Source organism: Danio aesculapii, chromosome 7 (genome assembly GCF_903798145.1).
Source record: "Danio aesculapii chromosome 7, fDanAes4.1, whole genome shotgun sequence".
Classification (NCBI taxonomy): domain Eukaryota; kingdom Metazoa; phylum Chordata; class Actinopteri; order Cypriniformes; family Danionidae; genus Danio; species Danio aesculapii.
The window spans coordinates 40,146,090-40,166,843 of NC_079441.1; the positions used below are offsets into that span (position 1 = coordinate 40,146,090).

Genomic DNA, 20,754 nt, shown 5'->3' on the forward strand with positions numbered 1-20,754 from the left:
GCACCTTCAGTTCTTGGACAGACCTTGCCTTTCTATGGGCCGGGGTGCTTCTCCTCTGCTTCTCCTGAAAACGCTCATTGCCAGTTGTTTTATTCCCTGACTAAGGGCACAACTGGCGAGCCATGTCCCTGAGGAGTGAGAACGCACTCAACAAGAAGTGTTGCCTCCTCATTAGCACGCGGCTCCTATAGTACAGATATTAGTAGAGCTGCGGGCTGGGCGACACCTAACACATTTGTAAGATTTTATAGTCTTCGGGTGGAGCTCGTTTATTCCCAATTGGTGACTAATATGCTTGCTGCGCCATGCTCCCTAACACGTAGCTCTGTGCACTTATTATGCTCTGCTTAGAAAGTTCCTCATCTGGCGAACCCTAGAGAGTTCCTCCGAGGCCCCCAGTACCCAACTCGGCTGAGTTCCCGGCCCAGTACAATGTCTGGTATGCCCGCTTGATCTACTCGCTTGCTGGGGATCGGTGCCAGATATGCGTGATCCCCGTTTGCGATCCCATACGCATCATTCATGTGTTCCCCATTCTCAGGCAGACCCATGTCTTGCCTACCAGCTAACCAGCTTATCATATGTAGCGCTCCCCCTGGATAGGGCTAGCCCATATGTTCATATTGTCACCTAGTCTCCCCTTGGGAGACTTTTTCCTAAAAAGTCTAGTGGCTCGCTCCACGTGCACTGGTTATATACTCTACTAATGATTAATCACTATTCCCATCTTCGGGGAACATGGGTTATGTTTATAACCATGATGTTCCCCAGTGTTCTTTAGATAAATCTCCACCAATGCTCTTGTGAGTTTCCTTCTTTTGCATGTTGTGTGTCCATTACCTGAAAAAAAAAACACCTGCCACAGACAAGACATTTATTTATCTAAGCCCACCTCCACCACCTTCCTTTTGGAAGGACATCTGTTTATCCATCAATCCAGGAAACAACTAACCAGACCATCAGTTTCCAGTCACTGCTGAGGTGTGATGCCCATTTCTCCACATGCCCCAGCCTAATCTGCAAATGACAAAAACAAGACTAACAGAGCTCTACATGCTGGCTGAACTCCAGCAATAAAATAAGTGTTTTCCAGTGCTCTTCAGATAAATCTCCACCGATGATCTTGTGAGTCTCCTTCTTCTGCCTGTTGTGATTCCATTACCTATATTTTTAATATAGGAAGCTTGGAAGCATATCCATCTATGCACAATCCTTCTGCCTTATTCCTGATATTCCTGATCATCCATTTCCAGTCATTGCTGAGGTGTGTGATTCCTATTTTTCTCGACATGCTGCACAAAAGTCTGTAAAAGAAAAAGACAGGACTAACGGAGCTCTACATGCTTGCTGAGGTCCAGCAATGCACAAGCTGTTCTCCACTGTTCTTCAGATAAATCTTCACCGATGCTCTTATGAGTTTCCTTCTTCTGACTGTTGTGTGACCATTACTTGGAAATTAAACACCTGTACTACCAATGTAACTTCCCTCCTGATAAATAAGATGTATATGAATGGTTTATTAATTGTTTGTTTATATACTATGTGATTTTTACATCCTAGCTATATTATTACGATGTACTTGTCTGAGGTGTTTCCCTGTTTCTCCACATGCTTCATGTCTGTCTGCCAAGCAGAAAGATATCAAGTCTTTAATTAATCTCAATACATTTCTTTGGAGGCCGCATGGTGGCGCAGTGGGTAGCACAATTGCCTCACAGCAAGAAGGTGGCTGTTTTGAGCCCCTGCTGGATCAGTTGGCATTTCTGTGTGGAGTTTGCATGTTCTCCCTGTGTTTGCATGGGTTTAGCACTTTTACAATGTAGATTGTGTCAAAGCAGCTTAACATAAACGATCACAGTAAATTGAAACAGTGTAGTTCAGTTTTCAGTGTTTAAGTTTTGTTCAGTTTAAATTAGTTCAGTTCAGTGTGGTTTAATATTCACTACTGAGAGTTCAAACACTGAAGAGCAAATCCATTTCACCAATTGGCGAAAGTGAAGAATTAAAAAAACCTTGAGAGAAACCAGGCTCAGTTGGGCACGACCATTTCTCCACTGGCCAAACGTCTTGTGCAGAGCTGCAGTCGAGGCGCTGGAGGCTGGAAGCTGGACCTTAGCAAAGACTTGTCTGTCCCTGGAGCATCACAGGAATCAGTCTCATATTCTTTACTCCTACAGACCACCACAGTAGCTGCTAAGGATACAGCCTGGTCCAGGAAATGGAAACCTTGAGATCATCTCATTGCTGGTCTTGGATCGAATCAGTGGTGCTGCATAGTCTCTGAGGGCCTCGGGATTAGTATCCCAAGGTGGAAATAGAGAATAAAGAGAGTAATTAGCGTAGCTGCTGTTCATAGTGTATGTAAACGAGATGAAGAAACCTGCGTGGAGCACATGTGCTGGATAAGTTGGCGTTTCATTCTGCTGTGATGACCCCTGATTAATAAAAGGACTAAGCCAAAAAGAAAATGAATGAATGAATGAATGAATGAATGAATGAATGGCATTCATTTTGAAACTAACTCCATTGCTCAATCTGTCCCAGCACAGAGAATAATGTCTTTATTCTTGGATGACCACTCTTAATTAATACACTTACAGTACATATAAAGAAAACTGCATAAATGCATTTACTGGGGCACTGGCCATTTTTACAGTGACACATGTCCTAATAAGTGAGGTCTATCAACACCCCTGCTGAAATTTAAGTACTTTGAAAATTTACTGCCAAACTGTTGTGTGTAAGTGCCTTGAGCTGTTCCGGCAATCAGTAAACGCTTACAGTACAAACATTTGTAATATATGTGAAAGTAACATGCACAAGATTGTAGACAGAGTTGGATAAAAAGTTTCATCATGTTGAAAACAGGAGAGAATTTTAAAAAATGTATATTGTGGTTTCTGAGTCGACAATACACCGTGAAAATTATGTTTTGCAGATTACTAAAATATTTTAGTACCTTTTTAAGTGTCTGTGTCGTTCTTACGAAGTACAGACAGTGAGTATCTCTCCAGAACACTAGAAGGCGATGTGAGGACTTGAAATCCGAAGCGCTGAACCGAACGCCGAAGAAGAGCGTGTCGTGTTCCGCAGCCTCACGTGGAAGTTGACATGTAGTGTGAAGCTCTGTTTTGGTACGTTACATTTTGTTGTAGCTAATAAGAACATGTTAAAATGTCAACAATTGCTAACAGTGATTCTTGTTTTCAAAATACATTTTTGAATTAATTTTCTGTAAACTAACGTTAGTTTTAGAGTCGATTCGCGCTGTTCCAGTGTAAACTCTCAGCTGATCTTACTGTTCAGAGTCCGCCTGCTGCCTGTTTTACACACATATACAACAGTCAATCTGTATATTTTAATCTGTGTGATTCAGTAATGTGAATGTCAGCTTCAGCACGTTATTAAACCATGTTTGCAATAACACATTCGAGCTACTTTTCTGCTTCAATTAAAGTTGAATATTAGATGATGTGCTGTGTGAATAAATGATGTTTGCTTCAAGTGAGAGAAGATGACAGACGCGTTCAGCAGCAGCAGTGAGGCGGTTCTCCACCGCTCGGTCACTTCAACACACAGTTTCCACCCTTCTGGAGACCTGCTGCTCTACCAGACACTCGAGACCTGCCGTTTCATCACTAGCAATCAATTCAAGAAGGTAAGTTGACATTAAAAGTCATCACCTCTGTCATGTTTACTCAAAGCATTTAATAAGGTATCAATACAGTTTGCCTTGTCTTTATCACAGGTGGCCTTACAGTTTCCAGATGAACTGCTGCCTGATGCCGTCCGGGTCTCTGCTGAAATAGAGAATGAAACCAAAGCCAAGACTTACATTTTAGGGGATACATCCTATGGCAGGTAAGAACATGTACTATGTATTACCATAAATACGTCATATGTAAGCTTGATGAGAAATGGGAGATAAGCTGAATAAGTAAGTTTTCCACTGTTTTGACATGTTCCAGAAAATTAAAGTATTTGGCAAAGAAATACCTGGGGTCTGAGGGTTTCTAAATATCTACATACTAAAATCATCTTTAAAGTTGTCTTTATGATGTGCTTAGTAGTGCACATTGCTAATTAAAAATTGAGTTTTAATAAATGTACATTTGGAAAATTACAAAATATCTTCATGCAACATAATGTTTGCTTATTTGAAGGATTTTGGCATGTAAGAAAAATCAATCATTTTTGATTTCAATAAAAGAGAAATCAGTAATCAATCATTTTGATTTCTTGTCCAGTGCTTTGAAATATACTTGCGGTGGATAAATGAAATAAATGACAGAAATAAATGACAGAAAAAGGTATAAAAATATCTCTAAAAATTATAATACTTACAAGAATAAAACATGTAGATTATTTAAATAAGACAAATGAGTTGATTAACCATTACAAATGGTGTACAAATATTCTGCAGCCAATTTAGATGTTATTTCGTCCTTAGTACTTAGTAATGTTTTTTTTAGATGAGTCGTTTAGATTAAAGAATTAATAATTAAATAAAAATAAACACATAAACTTAACGACAGCTTAGAAAATGAAAGCAAAACCAAATCCCGGATATTTTAGTAGATTTAGAAACCTGCAGAGCACCATAGTTCTCTCACACACAGCACTGGCAGTATAAAACAGGTTCAAGAGAGAAGATTTTCTACTACTTAATCGCTTGTGGATGCTTCTTTACATTGGGCAGATACAAAAAAAGTGTAAAAGGATGATAATAATAGTAAAAAAAAAAAGTGCCACTAAATATACTTGGGCGGCCGTTAATATACCTGGGTGTGGGAAGCACTGTTGTCAAAAATATACCTATGCAACGCAAGACCAAGTTTTGTGGTCTTTTCTCTCATGTACAGTAGATTGTGTCCCGCAACATGTCTTTGTATTTACTTTTGTTTTTTACAGCAGAGATCACAAGCGTCAATATTTAAAAGGCTTTTCTTATCATGACAATAAGAGTTTTCCATTTACCTATAATATATACAATTATGGTGAGATAAGAAAATTGTTAAAAAAACATATTGTATGACTATGCAAGCAGAATTCTGATTTCTAGACCTGCTTGTTTGTTTTCAGCTGTTGTGTGGATGAAGTAGCAGCAGAACATGTGGGAGCAGACTGTATAGTGCATTATGGGTCGTCTTGTCTCAGCCCATGCAGACGACTACCGCTTCTTTACGTGTTTGGGAAAAGACCCATAGATGTCCATCAGTGTGCGGCATCCTTTAAAGAGCTTTACCCGAATCTCCAAAGCCATATCATAGTACTGTTTGACGTCACTTACTCGCATGCTATAGGTAATTTTCACCATTTAATCTGTCCTAATCTGTAGTGACATTCATTTAAACCAATAATTCACCCCAAAATGAGATTGTCATGATTTACTCACACTTCACTTGTTCCAAACATGTTTGCATTTCTCTATTCTGTTAAAAACAATGGAAGCTATACTGGAGAATGTTGGAAACAAGACTTCTTTTGTTCCTGCTTTGGATGTCAAGGGCTGCTTGTTTCAACATTCTTCAGAATATCTTATTTTGTGGTGAAAAGAAAGACATTCATGAGAGTTTGTAATCATGAGTATGAGAAAATGTTCATTTTTGGGTGAACTATCTCTTTAATGCAGAGGTGTCCATTTCTGAAATCTCCTACATTTGACCAGAAACACAGTCCAGTTGAACCGTGAATGAAAACCAGTGACCAAAATCAACTTTGAGAGCATTCATCACCTTTCATTGCTACAATTGTCAAATATTTAAATCTCTTTCACAGCACTGTGAAATTATTTAATCTTTATTATTAGAAAATATACTTTGGATAAAAGTGTCTGCTAAATGTAAATGTAATGTAAATGTAGAAAATCTAATTAGAATTAATTAAATACTGCTATAATGTTTATCATTATGCAAATATGTCACTGCATGTATTGAAATGTTAAGTGAAACTCTATTGGTGTACTTAAAAAAAAAAAATATTGTGCCAGTGCATTCCATAGTGTGCAACTTGAATTTGGACACCACTTAAAAAGAACTGAAACTGCTAGATAGTGAGTAGGGCTGCACAATATATTGTATCAGCATAGATATCGCAGAGTGAACCTGCAGTAGTCACATCGCAGGATCTGCAATGATGAATCAGGATTATAGTGGATCAGCACGACAGTTCAGAACATGTGATTTTGGTGGTCACTGCAAGGTTTAACCCAAAAATAGAAAGATTTTCGTTTATGGGTTTTTAAGACCTGTGACTGTGTAAGATTTAAGCAAACTTAAACCTCAAGAGGTTATAAAGGTATTTAAACCTAAATTAATTGTATTTAATTATTTATGCAATGAAGACTCTACACTAATACAGTGCTATGTTATATATTATTATTATTGTTGTTGAATTTCTGCAATACTGTTAGATTCCACAGAAAACCAAAAATGTATTTGTATCTATGCAATTGCATTGTGTTCTTATGCAAATATTACGCTGCAAAATACAGTAAGCCTAATCAATATAAAATCATGAATACATTCCAAATAGAGTTATAAGTCATCTTGTGAAATTATATTCATATTGCAAGATATAGCGTAGACAAACTAAATATGGCAGTGTCAGTTTTTGTCCAATATTGTGCAGCCCTAATAGTGAGCCTCCAGGAGCCGGATTGGACATAGTTCAAGTTCATTTATTGATATAGCACATTTAAAAACAGTCACAAGACTGAAAAATAATACAAGAGAAACAACTGAAAAAATAAAAAAATGTAGCGGTAGAAAGGACTATTAAAATAATATTAAAAAGACAAGCTAAATAGGTACGTTTTTTTTAGGAGTGATTTAAAAATAATCCCTGATTCATTGCATTTGTGAATGAAGTTATTCATCTCCTCTCTCCTCAGATGATCTCAGGACACTTTTGTGTGACATCTACCCTAATGTTGTGGTGTCTCGTCTGAAAACGGATCATTCCTGTGCTGCTGAACGTATACAGGACAACTGTGTGGACTTGCAGTCACACGATGATGGTGTCATTTTTAAATTTGGCAGACAATTCAGAATAAAAGAGGGACAAACTGTTAATGATTACAGTATCTTTTACATTGGCCAGGAAGGCCTGACGCTTACAAACTTCATGATGAGCTGGAACAACTGTGTCTTCAGCTCATTCAACCCAGAAACCAGCACGGGTCGAGTGGAATCGGTTCAAATCAACAAAGCACTGATGAAGCGCTATTATGCCATTGAGCGGGCCAAAGATGCCAGTGTGGTGGGCATTTTGGTGGGCACCCTGGGTGTTGCCAACTATCTGACCATTATCGAACAGCTGAAAGACACTATTCACAGAGCAGGCAAGAAGAGCTATATGTTTGCCATGGGTAAGATCAACGTTCCCAAGCTTGCGAACTTCCTGGAAATCGATATTTACGTGTTAGTTGCGTGTCCAGAAAACTCCCTGCTGGACTCAAGTGAATTCTACAGGCCTGTGGTGACTCCGTTTGAGATGGAGCTGGCGTGCAATAAGCACAGAGAGTGGACTGGAGAATATGTCACAGACTTCAGAGATTTACTGCCTGGTATGTCAGCATGTTTAAAAAAATATGAAAAATATCGAGCTATTATTCATTCAGTTTTATTTGTATAGTGCTTTTCACAATCATTATTGTTCCGAACATTACTATTATTGCTGTTATAATTATATTATCAAGATGTTAAGTCTGTCATCTCGCATCACAGTTTCTGGGTCCAAACGCTCTATCAGATGCAAAAAAACAAAACAAACAAACAACAAATACTATTATATGCTTGAATTATGATGTAATAGGGAAAACTTGGGCCAACTTGGGCAACACAGTGGTCCAGTGTTGAGCACTGTCGCCTCACAGCAAGAAGGTCACTGGTTCGAGTCCCGGCTGGGTCAGTTGGCATTTCTGTGTGGAGTTTGCATGTTCTCCCTGTATTCGCGTGTGTTTCCTCTGGGTGCTCCGGTTTCCCCCCCAGTACAAGACTTGCGGTACAGGTGAATTGAATGAACTAAATTGTCCATAGTGTATGTGTGTAAATGAGTGTGTATGGATGTTTCCCAGTACTGGGTTGCAGCTGGAAGGGCATCCACTGTCCAAAACACATGCTGGATAAGTTGGCGGTTGATTCTGCTGTGGCGAACTCTGCTGAATAAAGGGACTAAGCCAAAAAGATTGAATGAATAGTAAAAACCTTGATTGTGATTTTTATAAACCTTCCTCATCTCAAATGGTCAGGCAGAAATTGCTTTATAAATTATTACAATTTTGGAGTCTAGGATGCAGCATCTGTAGAGACTGTTGTGAAAACCACAACATGGTTAAAAAAACGCACACTAGTTTTTGTTACTTTAACTTATTTTAGTCATTTATTCAGGTTTCAATTTTTTTACATTTTCGATTTTTAAAAAAAATCCTTTTAATCCAAGAACTTTATTTATGGATCCCATGAGTCATGGACGTTCTGGAATGTCTTATTAAGTCGTGGATTATCCGGGATTTTTGTTTGTTACTTTGAATTCAAGTTTCCAGGTGTCAAACTGTCATGTTTCACTTCCATTTTTAAAATTGCATTGTAGGCTATTTTACAGCTCTATTTTATTTTTAACAGTTAAGTCAAATGCAGTCACCAGACTGTACCTGTTAACTAAGGTTTACATGCCAGCAGTGCTGTAAAGTAACAAATTGAGTAGTTTTTCTTAGGAATTGTTCTTTACTAAGTAGTTTTTAAAATGTGTACTTTTCCTTGAGTACATTATGGCGCAGTGTCTGTACTTTTGCTCCACTACTTTCCTTCAACCTGCAGTCTTTGCTTTATTTTTTCTTGTCTATGGGGATTGGCTAAAGTAGAATAATCAGTCCTGCGATTCCTGTCCAATCAAATCGCACATAGAAACTGAATTGCATTCATACTGAACTGAGCTTTATAAATGCAGCAAACCGCTTGGAAGCATTAAAAGTGTCCAAGCAGAAGTCCAAAACCTTTACATGCAATGATTGAGAGACCTCACTCATGAGAAGATGAAGGATGTTTACTGTATGATGACTGAAATTGCTAAATGACTAAGACAATTGACTAAATGCACTACAAAATGTTACGTTTACACACTCACAAATTGCATGTAAATGCATCAACCTGCATCACAAATAGCATGTAAAGACTTTCACTGTGTAATACTACTCGTGAGTACTCTTAAATGGGCTACTTTTTACTCATACTTATTATTTACAACAGATACTTTTACTTTACTTGCGCTACATTTTTCAGCAAGTAATAGTACATGAGTATAATTTTTCGGTACTCTTTCCACCTCTGCATGCCAGGATAGCATAAATTCTAGGAGCTTTGGCTTCAGTGTAACCACTTCAAAGAATCTGTGTTAGTGCTGCAAAATGATATTCGAGTTAAACCAATTGACAATAACCTTTCATTATAAGTCATGGATGTTTAGTATTCTAGTCAGTAAAAGGCAGGGAATTTGATATTTGGCTTGGAGCGTGAAACCTGTTAATTAATGTAAGATGAAATGAAAATTGAAGCAAGCTAGAAAAAAAGAGAGGATCTGGAAATGCTTTTAGTCATGCCAGTGTGCAAATATGATTTTCTTATTGACATCTAATGAGAAATTAATATTACAGGTGGAAGCAGTCATGTGGGCTTTCCTGAACCCAATCAGTCTGCCACTGAAGAGGCCACAGACGTGTCTCTCATCACAGGAGCTCTACGAACCTGTTCCACCAACTCATCTGGGATGAGGTATAACTCGGAGTCATCTTCGCTAGTCCTCAGGAATCAGACTCTCACTGTGGCCAATATTAACGCTGCAGGTACAGAGAACTGTTGAAGTTCTTTCTGAAGTTCTGTTTTTACAAAATGTCTGATTTATGCAAATGCTAATCATGGTCTATTTTGCAGCATCATTTCTGGCAGGCCGCAGCTGGCAGGGACTGGAGCCAAAATTAGGGCAGACCCCGGTAGTGAAAGCGGTGAAGGGACAGAGAGGCATTGCAATCGCTTACGAAGAGGAGGGTAATGAGGACGCTTCAACACCCCAAAAATCATAACACTCATTTACTATTGGACAGTCACAGGAATCATCAAAAGATTGCTTTACATGTATCGATATAGTAACAACATCTTTTGGGGACATGTTTTATATTCTCTTGATAAGGCCAAGTACTTGCTGCTGTCAAACTTTAATCAAGGTAAATAAATATCTCCTTTTTGTGTTCTATTATTATACCAATATTGTAGAAAACTGTGGAGGAGCAATTAAATGAGAAAAATAGAAAGGTTGTCTTGTTCATAATGACTTCAAAGTATATACCTCCCTCTCTCTTTTGTCTTTATCAAAAACATGTAATCATCAGCAAATCTCTGGTGTAAATGTAGTAACATTAAAGGAAAAGGTCTACCTAGAAGTAGCTGTTATTTTACTGACCCTCAGGAAATGATGAGTGGCTTATTTCTTCAATACAGCATTAATGAAGATTTTCAGCCAAAATTAGTTATTCGTTATTCTTTACAATTCTAGACCGTCGCCATCAACAGCTGTCATGAATGTGCTCAGGAACATTTGTCAAGATTTAAGCTCGTTATTTGCTTCAGTTTTATGCATGGACTGATCACTTCTCTAAATTATAAATATCTACATTTCCTTTTGCCTGTACATCTCTTTTGACTATCATAGTGCTGTTGTTAACCATTGATGTCAATTATGTAAATCACCAACAGGGTATCCATGAGGTCCTAAAAAGTATTAAGGAAATTTAAATACTTTTTTAGAAGGTATTAAATGTTGTATAATTTTTGATTCTACAATGTATAGTTGTATGCTAAATTTTGCCTGAATTTTATTTGAATATTGAGGTGCTGTATAGTTTATGAAATCGATCAAATCCTGGAGTTCTAAAGGCATCAATTAGCATTTTTATTCAGTATACGAATAATGTTTTAGTTTAGAATTCGTTTCTTACAATCAGTGTTTAGTAAATATACTGCAAGTTAAAATGTCACCGGGTGAAACCTAAAGTGGCCATGAGGTCTTAACATTATCAAAAGAGTCTTAAAGGTCTTGAAAGTTTTTTCACTCTGATTTCTGTATATACCCTGACCAAGAAGTTTCAGCTAAAAATAAATCACTTGATGGCCTGAGGGTGAGTAAATCGACTATTTAAAGGGCACCTATGATGAAAATCAACTCTGTAAGCTGTTTGGCCAGAATTGTCTGAAGGTATAGTGTGTCCAATGTCATATTGGAGTGATAGAAACACAAGTCTCTCTCTCTTTTTTTTTTTTTTTTTTTTCTTTTACTGACGATCAAATAAGACCCAAATTCCAGTGATTTTGAGGCCTAATGTGACGTAGGAGTGCGGTTTTCCCCACCCACTGAATTGATTGACAGCCACCATGTCTCCATAATATGTTCCAACTTTCTGTGATTTTTATGTTTAAAACGTTTTTAAAACAGAGCATGTTTGTAATAAAGACGGTAAAATCGCTATGTAATACTGCTATAATCACCACAATTGCATGGTGTCAGTAAACGCTTGTGTGTGAACTGCAAACGGCATTTGTGTGAGACTCATCATTTCAGAAAGGCTTGTATAAACTCCACCATAAATACATGAAATAAGCTTACTTGGTATTTTTGACTAATGAGCTGTAGTTCAGCTTCATTCGAGTCTGTCTCTGTGCTGTTTTTATCTAATGTAACGCATGATGATGAGAAGCAGACACACACATAGGAACGGTGGTCTGTGAGAAGCAGCTCATTTGCATTTAAAGCCACAGGTTACAGCTAGACTGTACTCTGACACTAAAATTGGCAAATTCTGGAGGCTATAATAAGTGATCTGATGGGTATTTTGAACTGAAACTTTACGGACACATTGTGGAGACACCAAAGGCTTATCTTACGACTTGTTAAAGGGATAATATAGGTGTCCTTTAAAGTTTAAAGGATAAAGTTTCATTTGTGGGTGAACTGTCCTTTCGTTTATGTCAATATTACACCTCAAAATTCTGCTATATTTTATCAGCAAATTTAAGCACAAATATGATATTACAGTAGATGAATGATTTATTCACACTGCTGATGTGTGTGGATCCCCATTAAGTGCTTCAACAAAGGATGACGGGAATATGCCTATCTTCCCATTGCACTGACCTTCAAGCCACTCGTCATTGACTGAAAATTAAACAAAAGAGCAGACAATCATCTGAAGAATGCCATCATAGTTCACAGTATATTTTATTTGCATATTAATGAATTACAAACATTGTGGTTTCATGTCCTACCTTTAGAAAGAACTGTGATGACGTTTCCCTGCTTGAACTCAAGATCCTCTGGGGTTGAAGACTCGTAAGAGTGAAGAGCCACAACCTTCGCATGAGACGCACCTTTACCCTTTTAAAAAGTGGGGACCAGAAAATGCTTTTAGGGCTTCATTTCTTATTTTAATAGTACTATTGTATCTTGTAATTCAGTAAGCTGATAGAGTAAATATATTGGTCAAATTTGTAAAACAGCATTGTTGTTTTCTGTACAGTAAAATGTGTCCTGTTCACAAAAATACTAACCATCACATTTTTACCTGACAATAGACACCCACTAAAATGTCAACAATAGTTTATATACCACAGCATATTAGCATGCATACTTGAAATTAAAATTCTCCATTTTTGGATCAGAATGCAGCACCAAAATATTAATTAACTGTTATGTGTGCTGTCACTGGCCTTAGCACTGACATGCTAAATGACAATGGAAGATTATTTTGACATTTTATTTGAAAATGATTTGTTACTTAAATGTTAAGTAATTTAAGTTATTTGAAAGACGCCTCCATGTTATGCATGTCCTTTGTGCCATTTGTAAATTTAACTAAAATGGAACGATCTTTGACCCATATATAAAGTGTGATCTTTTTACAGTCTATAGTAAAGGGCTTTACCTCTGTCACTGAACACCACAAGGTAAGACGGCCATCCTTCGCACTGCTCCACACAGCCTCCATTTCAGAGTCCTCTATAATCACTCTTTCAGCAGAGCCTTCCTTAGCATACCTGAAAGGTACATCAAGTCCTGTTTCTGATACGCTGCTGAAATTGTTATAGTTTACTGTTTTTATAGATTGTTAAAATACTAACCAGGATTTAAACAAAAATTTCCAAACCATAATGTCATTTTCATAAAGCACACCCATTTCCCTAAACTATAAACATTATTGTCTTACTTTGACACATTTGAAGAACTGTTATTCATGCAAATTCATGCATTCAATACTGATCACTCATGTCAGCACAGTTAAATTAACACACAATTATCTAAATTTAAACTAGCCCTATGCCCTAATCTTCCAGAGTAAAACGTTAACTTGATTAGCCAAAGAATCATGGGGGTCTGAAGTGTCCATTAGTTGTACCCTTCCAAATCTTTAAATCTGAAGGGCCCTTCCAAATGGCCTGTTTGAGAACATGAGAACATGATTGTTTTCACTACAAATTGCCGTCCGGATAGCCATCTATCTCATTCAGAAAGCACTGTAGGAGTCGAAAATGTATTAAACAGCAATCAGAACCTTCGATGGATAGATATGTAGGATTAGATGGATAGGCAGCCTTCAAGACTGAAATTAAATGCTCTGTTTTCTGCCAATACATCCTGGGGTGAAGAAATATAATTGGGTAAACTGGCAGTTGGTGTGTTATAGAGACCAAAACAAACACAGACATCCTAACACACATTTTCATGGAGAATAACTGACTTTATCATTGTTTCTTAAACGTGTTTTTTAAATACCTGCAAACATATTATGGTATTTTATGCTTTAGAAGACTCAAAAACTTAGAGCACCTTTAAACTGTAGAGTTTAATTTTGACCTGGATTCCAGGTTTGGGAAATCAAGATGCAAGTTATGGATGAAGCCTTCAAGAAAAACTGTCAAATATTTACCGTAAAGTCAGTGTTGATGCAGGAAGCTTCAATTTAGAGCTTATCATCTGAAGAATGACTCCATATGGTTGACCATGTGCAATGGCGATTGCTATGGTGAACTGAAAGTGCACTTTCACAACACAGCCGGAAAATTCCCTTGTGTTAACAGTCTGTGGGGAATACAAATGAGAAATAGGCCTATTAATAATAATAATCTATTCACTGTGACACTAACAAAGAGATGATACTGAAAGATTGTCTCTTGATAGCTTACACAATTGTCAATAGTTATGATAGCTGATAACAGTTTACTGTGATTTGGCAGTGACTATATGAGTTTAAAGGGAATACTGAACCTTTGCATTCACAGTCTGCAGGCCTTCTGAAGCCATTGGTCTACTAGGTGCTGCTCTTCTTGGTGGAGCGGGTATATTATCATTTTCATTTAATGCTTCAGTCTGTAACAGTTCAAATGTACATTTCTCAATAATTTAGAACAAAATATAACTTAATCAAATGTGAAGAAACAAGAGTACTTTAAGAGGACAGAATGAGCTGACGTGGATCTATACAGAAAGCAATATAAGAGATTAAGTGTATGTAATGTGCCATTCAAGTGGAAATGTTATAATAAGGAATGCCAGGTTGTAGAGTTGTGACAAGGAGTGTCAATGATAAATGTTATATTATAACACTGCACTTTGTGTTTCATTACAGCAAATTTGACATTGTTCTTCCGACCAACATAATCACAGTTTATTTTTTTCTCGTTATTTGCCCAAATCAAAACAAACATTTGTTGTTTTTTTTCCAGTCATCTAAATGTGCTGACTTCAAGCTTGTAAATGTGAAAAAGCTCCATAAACAATATATAATACATCACTCATTATATCATCATGGTTTACTTTATGTAACAAAAATATTCAGTTACACATTGTAAAGTACATCATTCATCATGTCTGACTATGAGGTTTACGTTTTCCATGTGCACTAAGGCATCAAAAGTGATTTTAAATATAAAACCGTGCAGATCTCTGTGTGATTGCATTGTGGTATTTCATCCCAAAGGTTTGCCACCCATGTCTGTTTGATATACTGATTAATTGTTCAAAAGGTCATTACTGTACCTCAGCTGGTTTTGATGCCATTGTAACAATATCCAAGGGTTCAAGAAAATTATAAGGCACTAGACCTCGCTGGAAAAAAAAAAACAGAAAACAAAAGACATAAAATAAAATAATACTTCTGCTTACATTAGCACGCTAGTGGAATATTGTCTTGATAATGAATAGTGAAGGAGCTTGCATCTTTCATACGCGTCATCATTTATTCTCCCAGTTTAGTTCCTCTTATCTCTGCTCATCATTTTCTGTTCTCATAATATTGATAAAAACATTTCCCTAAGCTACCGAAAATGTACCTTTTCATTGAAAACAACAGATGCCCAGTTATCTGTTCCTCTGTGAAGAACAAAGACGATGTTGCCAGGCAACACAGCCAGCTCCTCTCTAGTCTCTGGAACAAACTCATACAGAACAGTGTGTGGCTCTCCTTCCAGCACCCTGAGGATCATCACGTGTACAGATAGACAAAACTAAACAGAAACTCCACACACACACACATCCCAAACATTTTCATGCTCTGCAGGTGAATATGCTTTAAACAATCTTCTTCCTTGTAAACTAGCCTTACCGTAGCACTTCTGGAATTTTTGGTGTAGATGGAACATTGTCAATCTAAACAACAGAGAACAAATGAAGGAAAATGTCGTCATCATTATTTCTGCTTGACAAAGCCTACGTGATGAAATCTTCTTAAATAGTTTTAAACAGTATAATTAAAAACCACCCAGTTCAAGTTTCATCTAGCTAGCTATCATTCATAAAGCACTAGGAACTAGACAAAATGCTAACTCATACTAAAACAATAATAAAAAAACAGGTTAGCAAAATGGTAATTTAAGCTAGAAACATGTTAGCATGTGATACATCATAATATATTAGTTATGCTAATGGTAACACATTTGAAACATGCTAATCTATGCTAGCTACATCTTAATTTGTGTTAACGTGATTCTTATGCAAGAAGGATGCTATCAAAATTTTACTTCATTCTCAAAATGTCAATTAATGCTAAAATGTTTAACAGGCTAATATATTTCCTATACATACTCAAACATGTTTGCTATGTAGTAACATTTATATGCTAATTAATGAAATCAAAACTTTAAACTTGCTAGAAACATGCTGGCAACATGGTAATTCAAGCTAGAAACATAAGCAACATGCTAATAATAATTATTTTACATGTTAGAAACATGTTAGCAAAACTTAGCAAGCAACCTGACACAAAAACATGAAACTAATAATGTACTGTAATTCATGCTATTATGGCCCTCCTCTACATTGATTCATGCTAACAATGAGAAACATACTAATACACATTTTACAAACAGGCTAGCAGCTTGTTAACCTAATTAATTATCTCCAATTAATGCTAACAAAATGTTATAAACATGCTAAAACACATTACTAACACATAAGATGTTACTTGACTAGCTCACATTACTTACTTGAGGCTGAAGTGGAGCAAAACCAGAAAACTCATCTGCAGGTACAACAGAAGCTACAACCTAGGAAAAATAGTATGTTAATCAATTTTGTACATGAGTTTCAGTCATTGCACACTCTAATAATGTGATAATGGGGATGATGGGCACCTTAGCTTTTCCAAGGTAGTCCCTTTTCTCCAGCTCTGCCACATATTTCTTATTAGGTTTAAACAGCAGCCCTGCTCGAACCTCTACCAGAGGAAACAGCTTATGTTTCTGAAATAGAGAAATCACATCGAAGAAATGCTTATCAATTTTAAAGCAATGTATTAAGACAACCACAGCACACAGATCCTGCTGTTTTACACTCTGCTCATCAGTAATTAATTTTTAGATTCATTTTATCATTGGGTATTCTTTATTTATTATTCATTTGTTCATTCCAGTTCCTACTTGATCTATTTTTAAGTCCAGGCTAAAAAAATTAGTTTTTGACTTGGATTGTAAACATTGATGAAGTACCACTGCACTGCATTTTAGTAATCCTTTTTATTGCTGTATAAATGTACTGTTTAACTGCGTTTTACTCTGTTTTCTGGTGTTTCCTTCACTGATACTGACTTTTACATAATTTACTGTCAGTAAAATGCGTACAAAGAATGACGTTGTATAAGGATATCAGAGTATAAATCATCTGTCTCGTGAATTTTGACCTTTCTGAAACTTACACAACTTCCCTCAAAATCTAACCAGAACCATTGATTGTGAAACAAACCAAACATAACCACTTTTTAGACAACCACAGTTACGAAATAACAAGCTTTTGTTGCCTCATATAACAACCAAAACGTTTGAGATGAACCACAGAGTATCAGGTCAACATATAATTCAATGACTTTCAGGGCCAACTTGTAAATTAAAACAGAAATTTAATTTGAAAGTCCTAGCAACTGATGATTATGTTTATGATAGTGAAAGTTTAGCAGATACAGACCAGAATGGCATCAAGCGCATTATCAATATGGCTGAACTTGGCATCTGCTCTCAAGCTCAGAGCAGTAAGAAGGTTCTCTTGAGCTTTCTCCCATTTTCCCAACTGCGCCTGTGCCAGTCCAATGTTGTGCAGCACCTTAATATTGCACAGGACAAAAAGACTGCTTTAGTGAATGAACTGAGGTGACTGTTAATGTCAGATGTCGCAATATAGGAGAAAACTCTTGTGAGCAACCATCAAGTCAGAAATGGAGGCGTGTGAAATGCCTCACTTGAAATAAATCTCAAGTCACTCACATCACAACTTCTAATAAGTCAAATCAGTAAAGTTGAAAAAAATATCTGGACTTACCTCACAAGCATAAAGTTTATATCTTAGCCCCAGAGGTGTGTAATCAATTAGTTGATTCCCTCGTAACTGCTTAAATGCTTGTTGGAAATCCAGAAGAGACTCTTCAAACCTGGAGAGAAAGTCATGATCGTCAGTTTATTAAAACTGGAAAGAGGTATTCTGTGATCCACTCTTAAAGGGGGGGGGGGGTCCATTATGATATCATATTTTAAACTTTAGTTGATGTGTAATGTAGCTGTGTGAACATAAACAACATCTCTGAATGTGATACGCTCAAAGTTCAATGCAAAGGGAGACATTAGCTTAGCAAAGCCTACAGCGAACGAAGTTTGGGGACTACAAACAATACAACTTGGCTAGTGAGATCAAAAACCCTTCAGGTTATGCACATACACCAAACATAGCGAAGGGGTGTGGCCAGAGGCACATTAATGTTATAGCAGGGAAAGGTAAAATGCTGTCCAAACGCTTCTATTTCCACAGAGCTTCTTCTGTTTCTGTATTTGGGCTTCCAAAAGACACGACACAAACAGAGAAGTGCTTACAATTTAATTATGTTTCAGAGAATCACAAAATATATATATATGGCATTTGACTAGGAAATATGATTGTTGTTTTCATGTAAGCCGAGTAGCTATATATAATCAAAGATATATGAAAAAATAACGTGATTTTCTACAAATGAAGCATGAGCACACATTGCTTTGCTTCTTATAAACACAACCAAAAATAAACTCTAGACCACCCATTTAAGTACCCTGAGTCATCAGAAGAGCATAACGTTTTAACTTAATGGGATAGTTCACCAAAAAAAAAAAGACAAATTCCTCCTTGTTTACTCCCACTCAAGTGGGTTCCAAACTTTTATGAACTCCTTTCTTCCGTTGAACACAAAACAAGATATTCAACAGAAAGCGGTAGGCATTACATCTATAGTAGGCACAAACATAGAATGGAAGTCAATGGCTTATATTTTCCAACTGTCTTTAGTATATCTTCCTTTGTGTTCAACAGAAACATTTGGGTGAACTATTCTTTAATGAGTCGTGAAGCAAGGTAATGATCTTACCTTTCCTTTTTATAAAACGTAACTCCTCTTTGAAAAAAGGCCACAGCCAGGTGTTCATCTTTGCCAATGCTTCCATCAAAAGCCTGCAGGTGTAAAACAGAAATACATTTCCCATAAAGAGTGAAACTACTTTTACTTCCTTCTTACGGTCACAAATGTTTTAGACTTTTAAACTACATTTCAAACATTTAGTATAAAACGTTTATTCAGCCATACAACAGTACCTTTTCAGCTTCATCTAACTCATTGTTGTTCAGACAAAGACAGCCGATGTTAAAGGCGATCTTGGAGTTTTTCTCCTCGATGCTGAGGAATATCCTGAGAGCGGCGTCTGGGTCTCTTTGCTCCACACAAGCCACGGCCTCATCCCACTGGCGGAGGGTGCTTACGAAAGACATGCTCTCTCAGAACACAGTCAGCAGTGAACACATGAACGCTGCTCGTCTCTGTTGTGAACCAAGCAGAGACAATCTGAAAGAGAACAAGCCCCAGTCTCTGCTCTGAGAGAGAGGAAGTGATCAGCTTCACTTGCTTTTGGATTTGCATTTGTCAGTTGAGTAAGTCCACATTTGTGGAGTTATTGTCCTATTGTCTTCGATTTTAAAGCCATGATTAACTGCTCTGGGTTTTAGACTTCTGACTTAATTTAAACCCCTTGAGGAAATCACATGTAAATAAGAGTTCATGCAACTTGACCTCTTATCCTGACTAGGCATAGGATGATAATCGTTTTCAAGGTACACCATGGTTTGGAAAAGTCAAGGTTATAAAACTGGAAAATTTTCTGTCGTACCGTTCCTAAGGTATGTGTAAGATTTTTTTATTTTCTTTTTTTTGTTGTTGTTGTTTTTTAGGACAACAGTATCTTCAGCAGAAAAAAAAACATCCAAAGACAAAGATGACTTTTTAAATTTTAGAGAAATCTGTGTTTTTGAAACTAATGAAGACAGCAGAAGTCAATGATTCATTTGAATTATAAAATATATTGAGTTCAAAGGGGGGTTGGGTGGGGGTGGTGGGGTTGTTGTTGTTGATTTTTTTACCCAGACATTTAAAAAGAATTTATTTTAGTGCAGTAATCACAATACCGTGATATTTTTATCCAAACTTATCATACAATCAGAATCTTATACCAGCCCATGCCTGATCCTGACCTTAATTTTACATAATAGAGCATGGCCATTTCTCATATTTATAGCACTGAGAAACAGGAGGTCATGGCTGAACAATTTCCAGCTCCTGTTTTAAAATATGAACAGCAATCAGAATAGACTTCAGAAATATTTTGCTTGTATGGACTCAAAAGTGGCATCACGGTGGCGCAGTGGGTAGCACGATCACCTCACAGCAAGAAAGTTACCCGTTCAAGCCCCAGTTGGGTCAGTTGGCATTTCTGTGTGGAGTTTGCATGTTCTCCCTGTGTTCACGTGGGTTTCCTCCGGGTGCTCTGGTTTCCCCCACAGTCCAAAGACATGCGTTACAGGTGAACTGAATAAACTAAATTGTCCATAGTGTATGTGTGTGAATGAATGTTTGCCAGTACTGGGTTGCAGCTGGAAGGGCTTCCGCTACGTAAAACATATGCTGGATAAGTTGGTGGTTCATTCTGCTGTGGCGACCCCAGATTAATAAAGGGACTAAGCCGAAAGGAAAATAAATTAATCAATAAATTGGCTGTACTATATTGGTGTTTCCCAGTGTTGGGTTGCGGCTGGAAGGGCATCCATTAAGTAAAACATATGCTGGATTAGTTGGCGGTTCATTCCGCTGTGGTGTACTTTAAGTGTACTTTATTTAATGCGCTAGTAGTAAACTTGTATTATAATGTACATTAC

The 20,754-nt window shown here is 37.1% G+C and overlaps 2 protein-coding genes across 2 annotated transcripts; one reads left to right on the top strand and one right to left on the bottom strand.

Annotated features, from left to right (window-relative positions):
- The first annotated feature begins 3,064 nt into the window (after positions 1 to 3,064).
- dph2 (diphthamide biosynthesis 2) lies at positions 3,065 to 10,845 on the top strand. The gene is made up of 7 exons (XM_056461944.1): positions 3,065 to 3,134; positions 3,506 to 3,658; positions 3,749 to 3,861; positions 5,083 to 5,303; positions 6,893 to 7,567; positions 9,653 to 9,841; positions 9,930 to 10,845. The coding sequence occupies exons 2-7, from the start codon at positions 3,515 to 3,517 to the stop codon at positions 10,076 to 10,078; spliced, it is 1,491 nt and encodes a 496-aa protein (XP_056317919.1). The 5' UTR covers positions 3,065 to 3,134; positions 3,506 to 3,514; the 3' UTR covers positions 10,079 to 10,845.
- Positions 10,846 to 11,313: 468 nt separating this feature from the next.
- ncf2 (neutrophil cytosolic factor 2) lies at positions 11,314 to 19,539 on the bottom strand. Its single transcript, XM_056461943.1, has 14 exons — positions 19,144 to 19,539; positions 18,920 to 19,002; positions 17,851 to 17,959; positions 17,500 to 17,634; positions 16,674 to 16,781; positions 16,527 to 16,586; positions 15,647 to 15,690; positions 15,375 to 15,516; positions 15,082 to 15,150; positions 14,311 to 14,412; positions 13,973 to 14,124; positions 12,971 to 13,082; positions 12,315 to 12,423; positions 11,314 to 12,204 (listed from the first exon to the last, which is right to left on the bottom strand). Exons 1-14 carry the CDS (start codon positions 19,315 to 19,317, stop codon positions 12,101 to 12,103), a joined length of 1,503 nt encoding a protein of 500 aa, XP_056317918.1. The 5' UTR covers positions 19,318 to 19,539; the 3' UTR covers positions 11,314 to 12,100.
- Between the last annotated feature and the right edge of the window lie 1,215 nt (positions 19,540 to 20,754).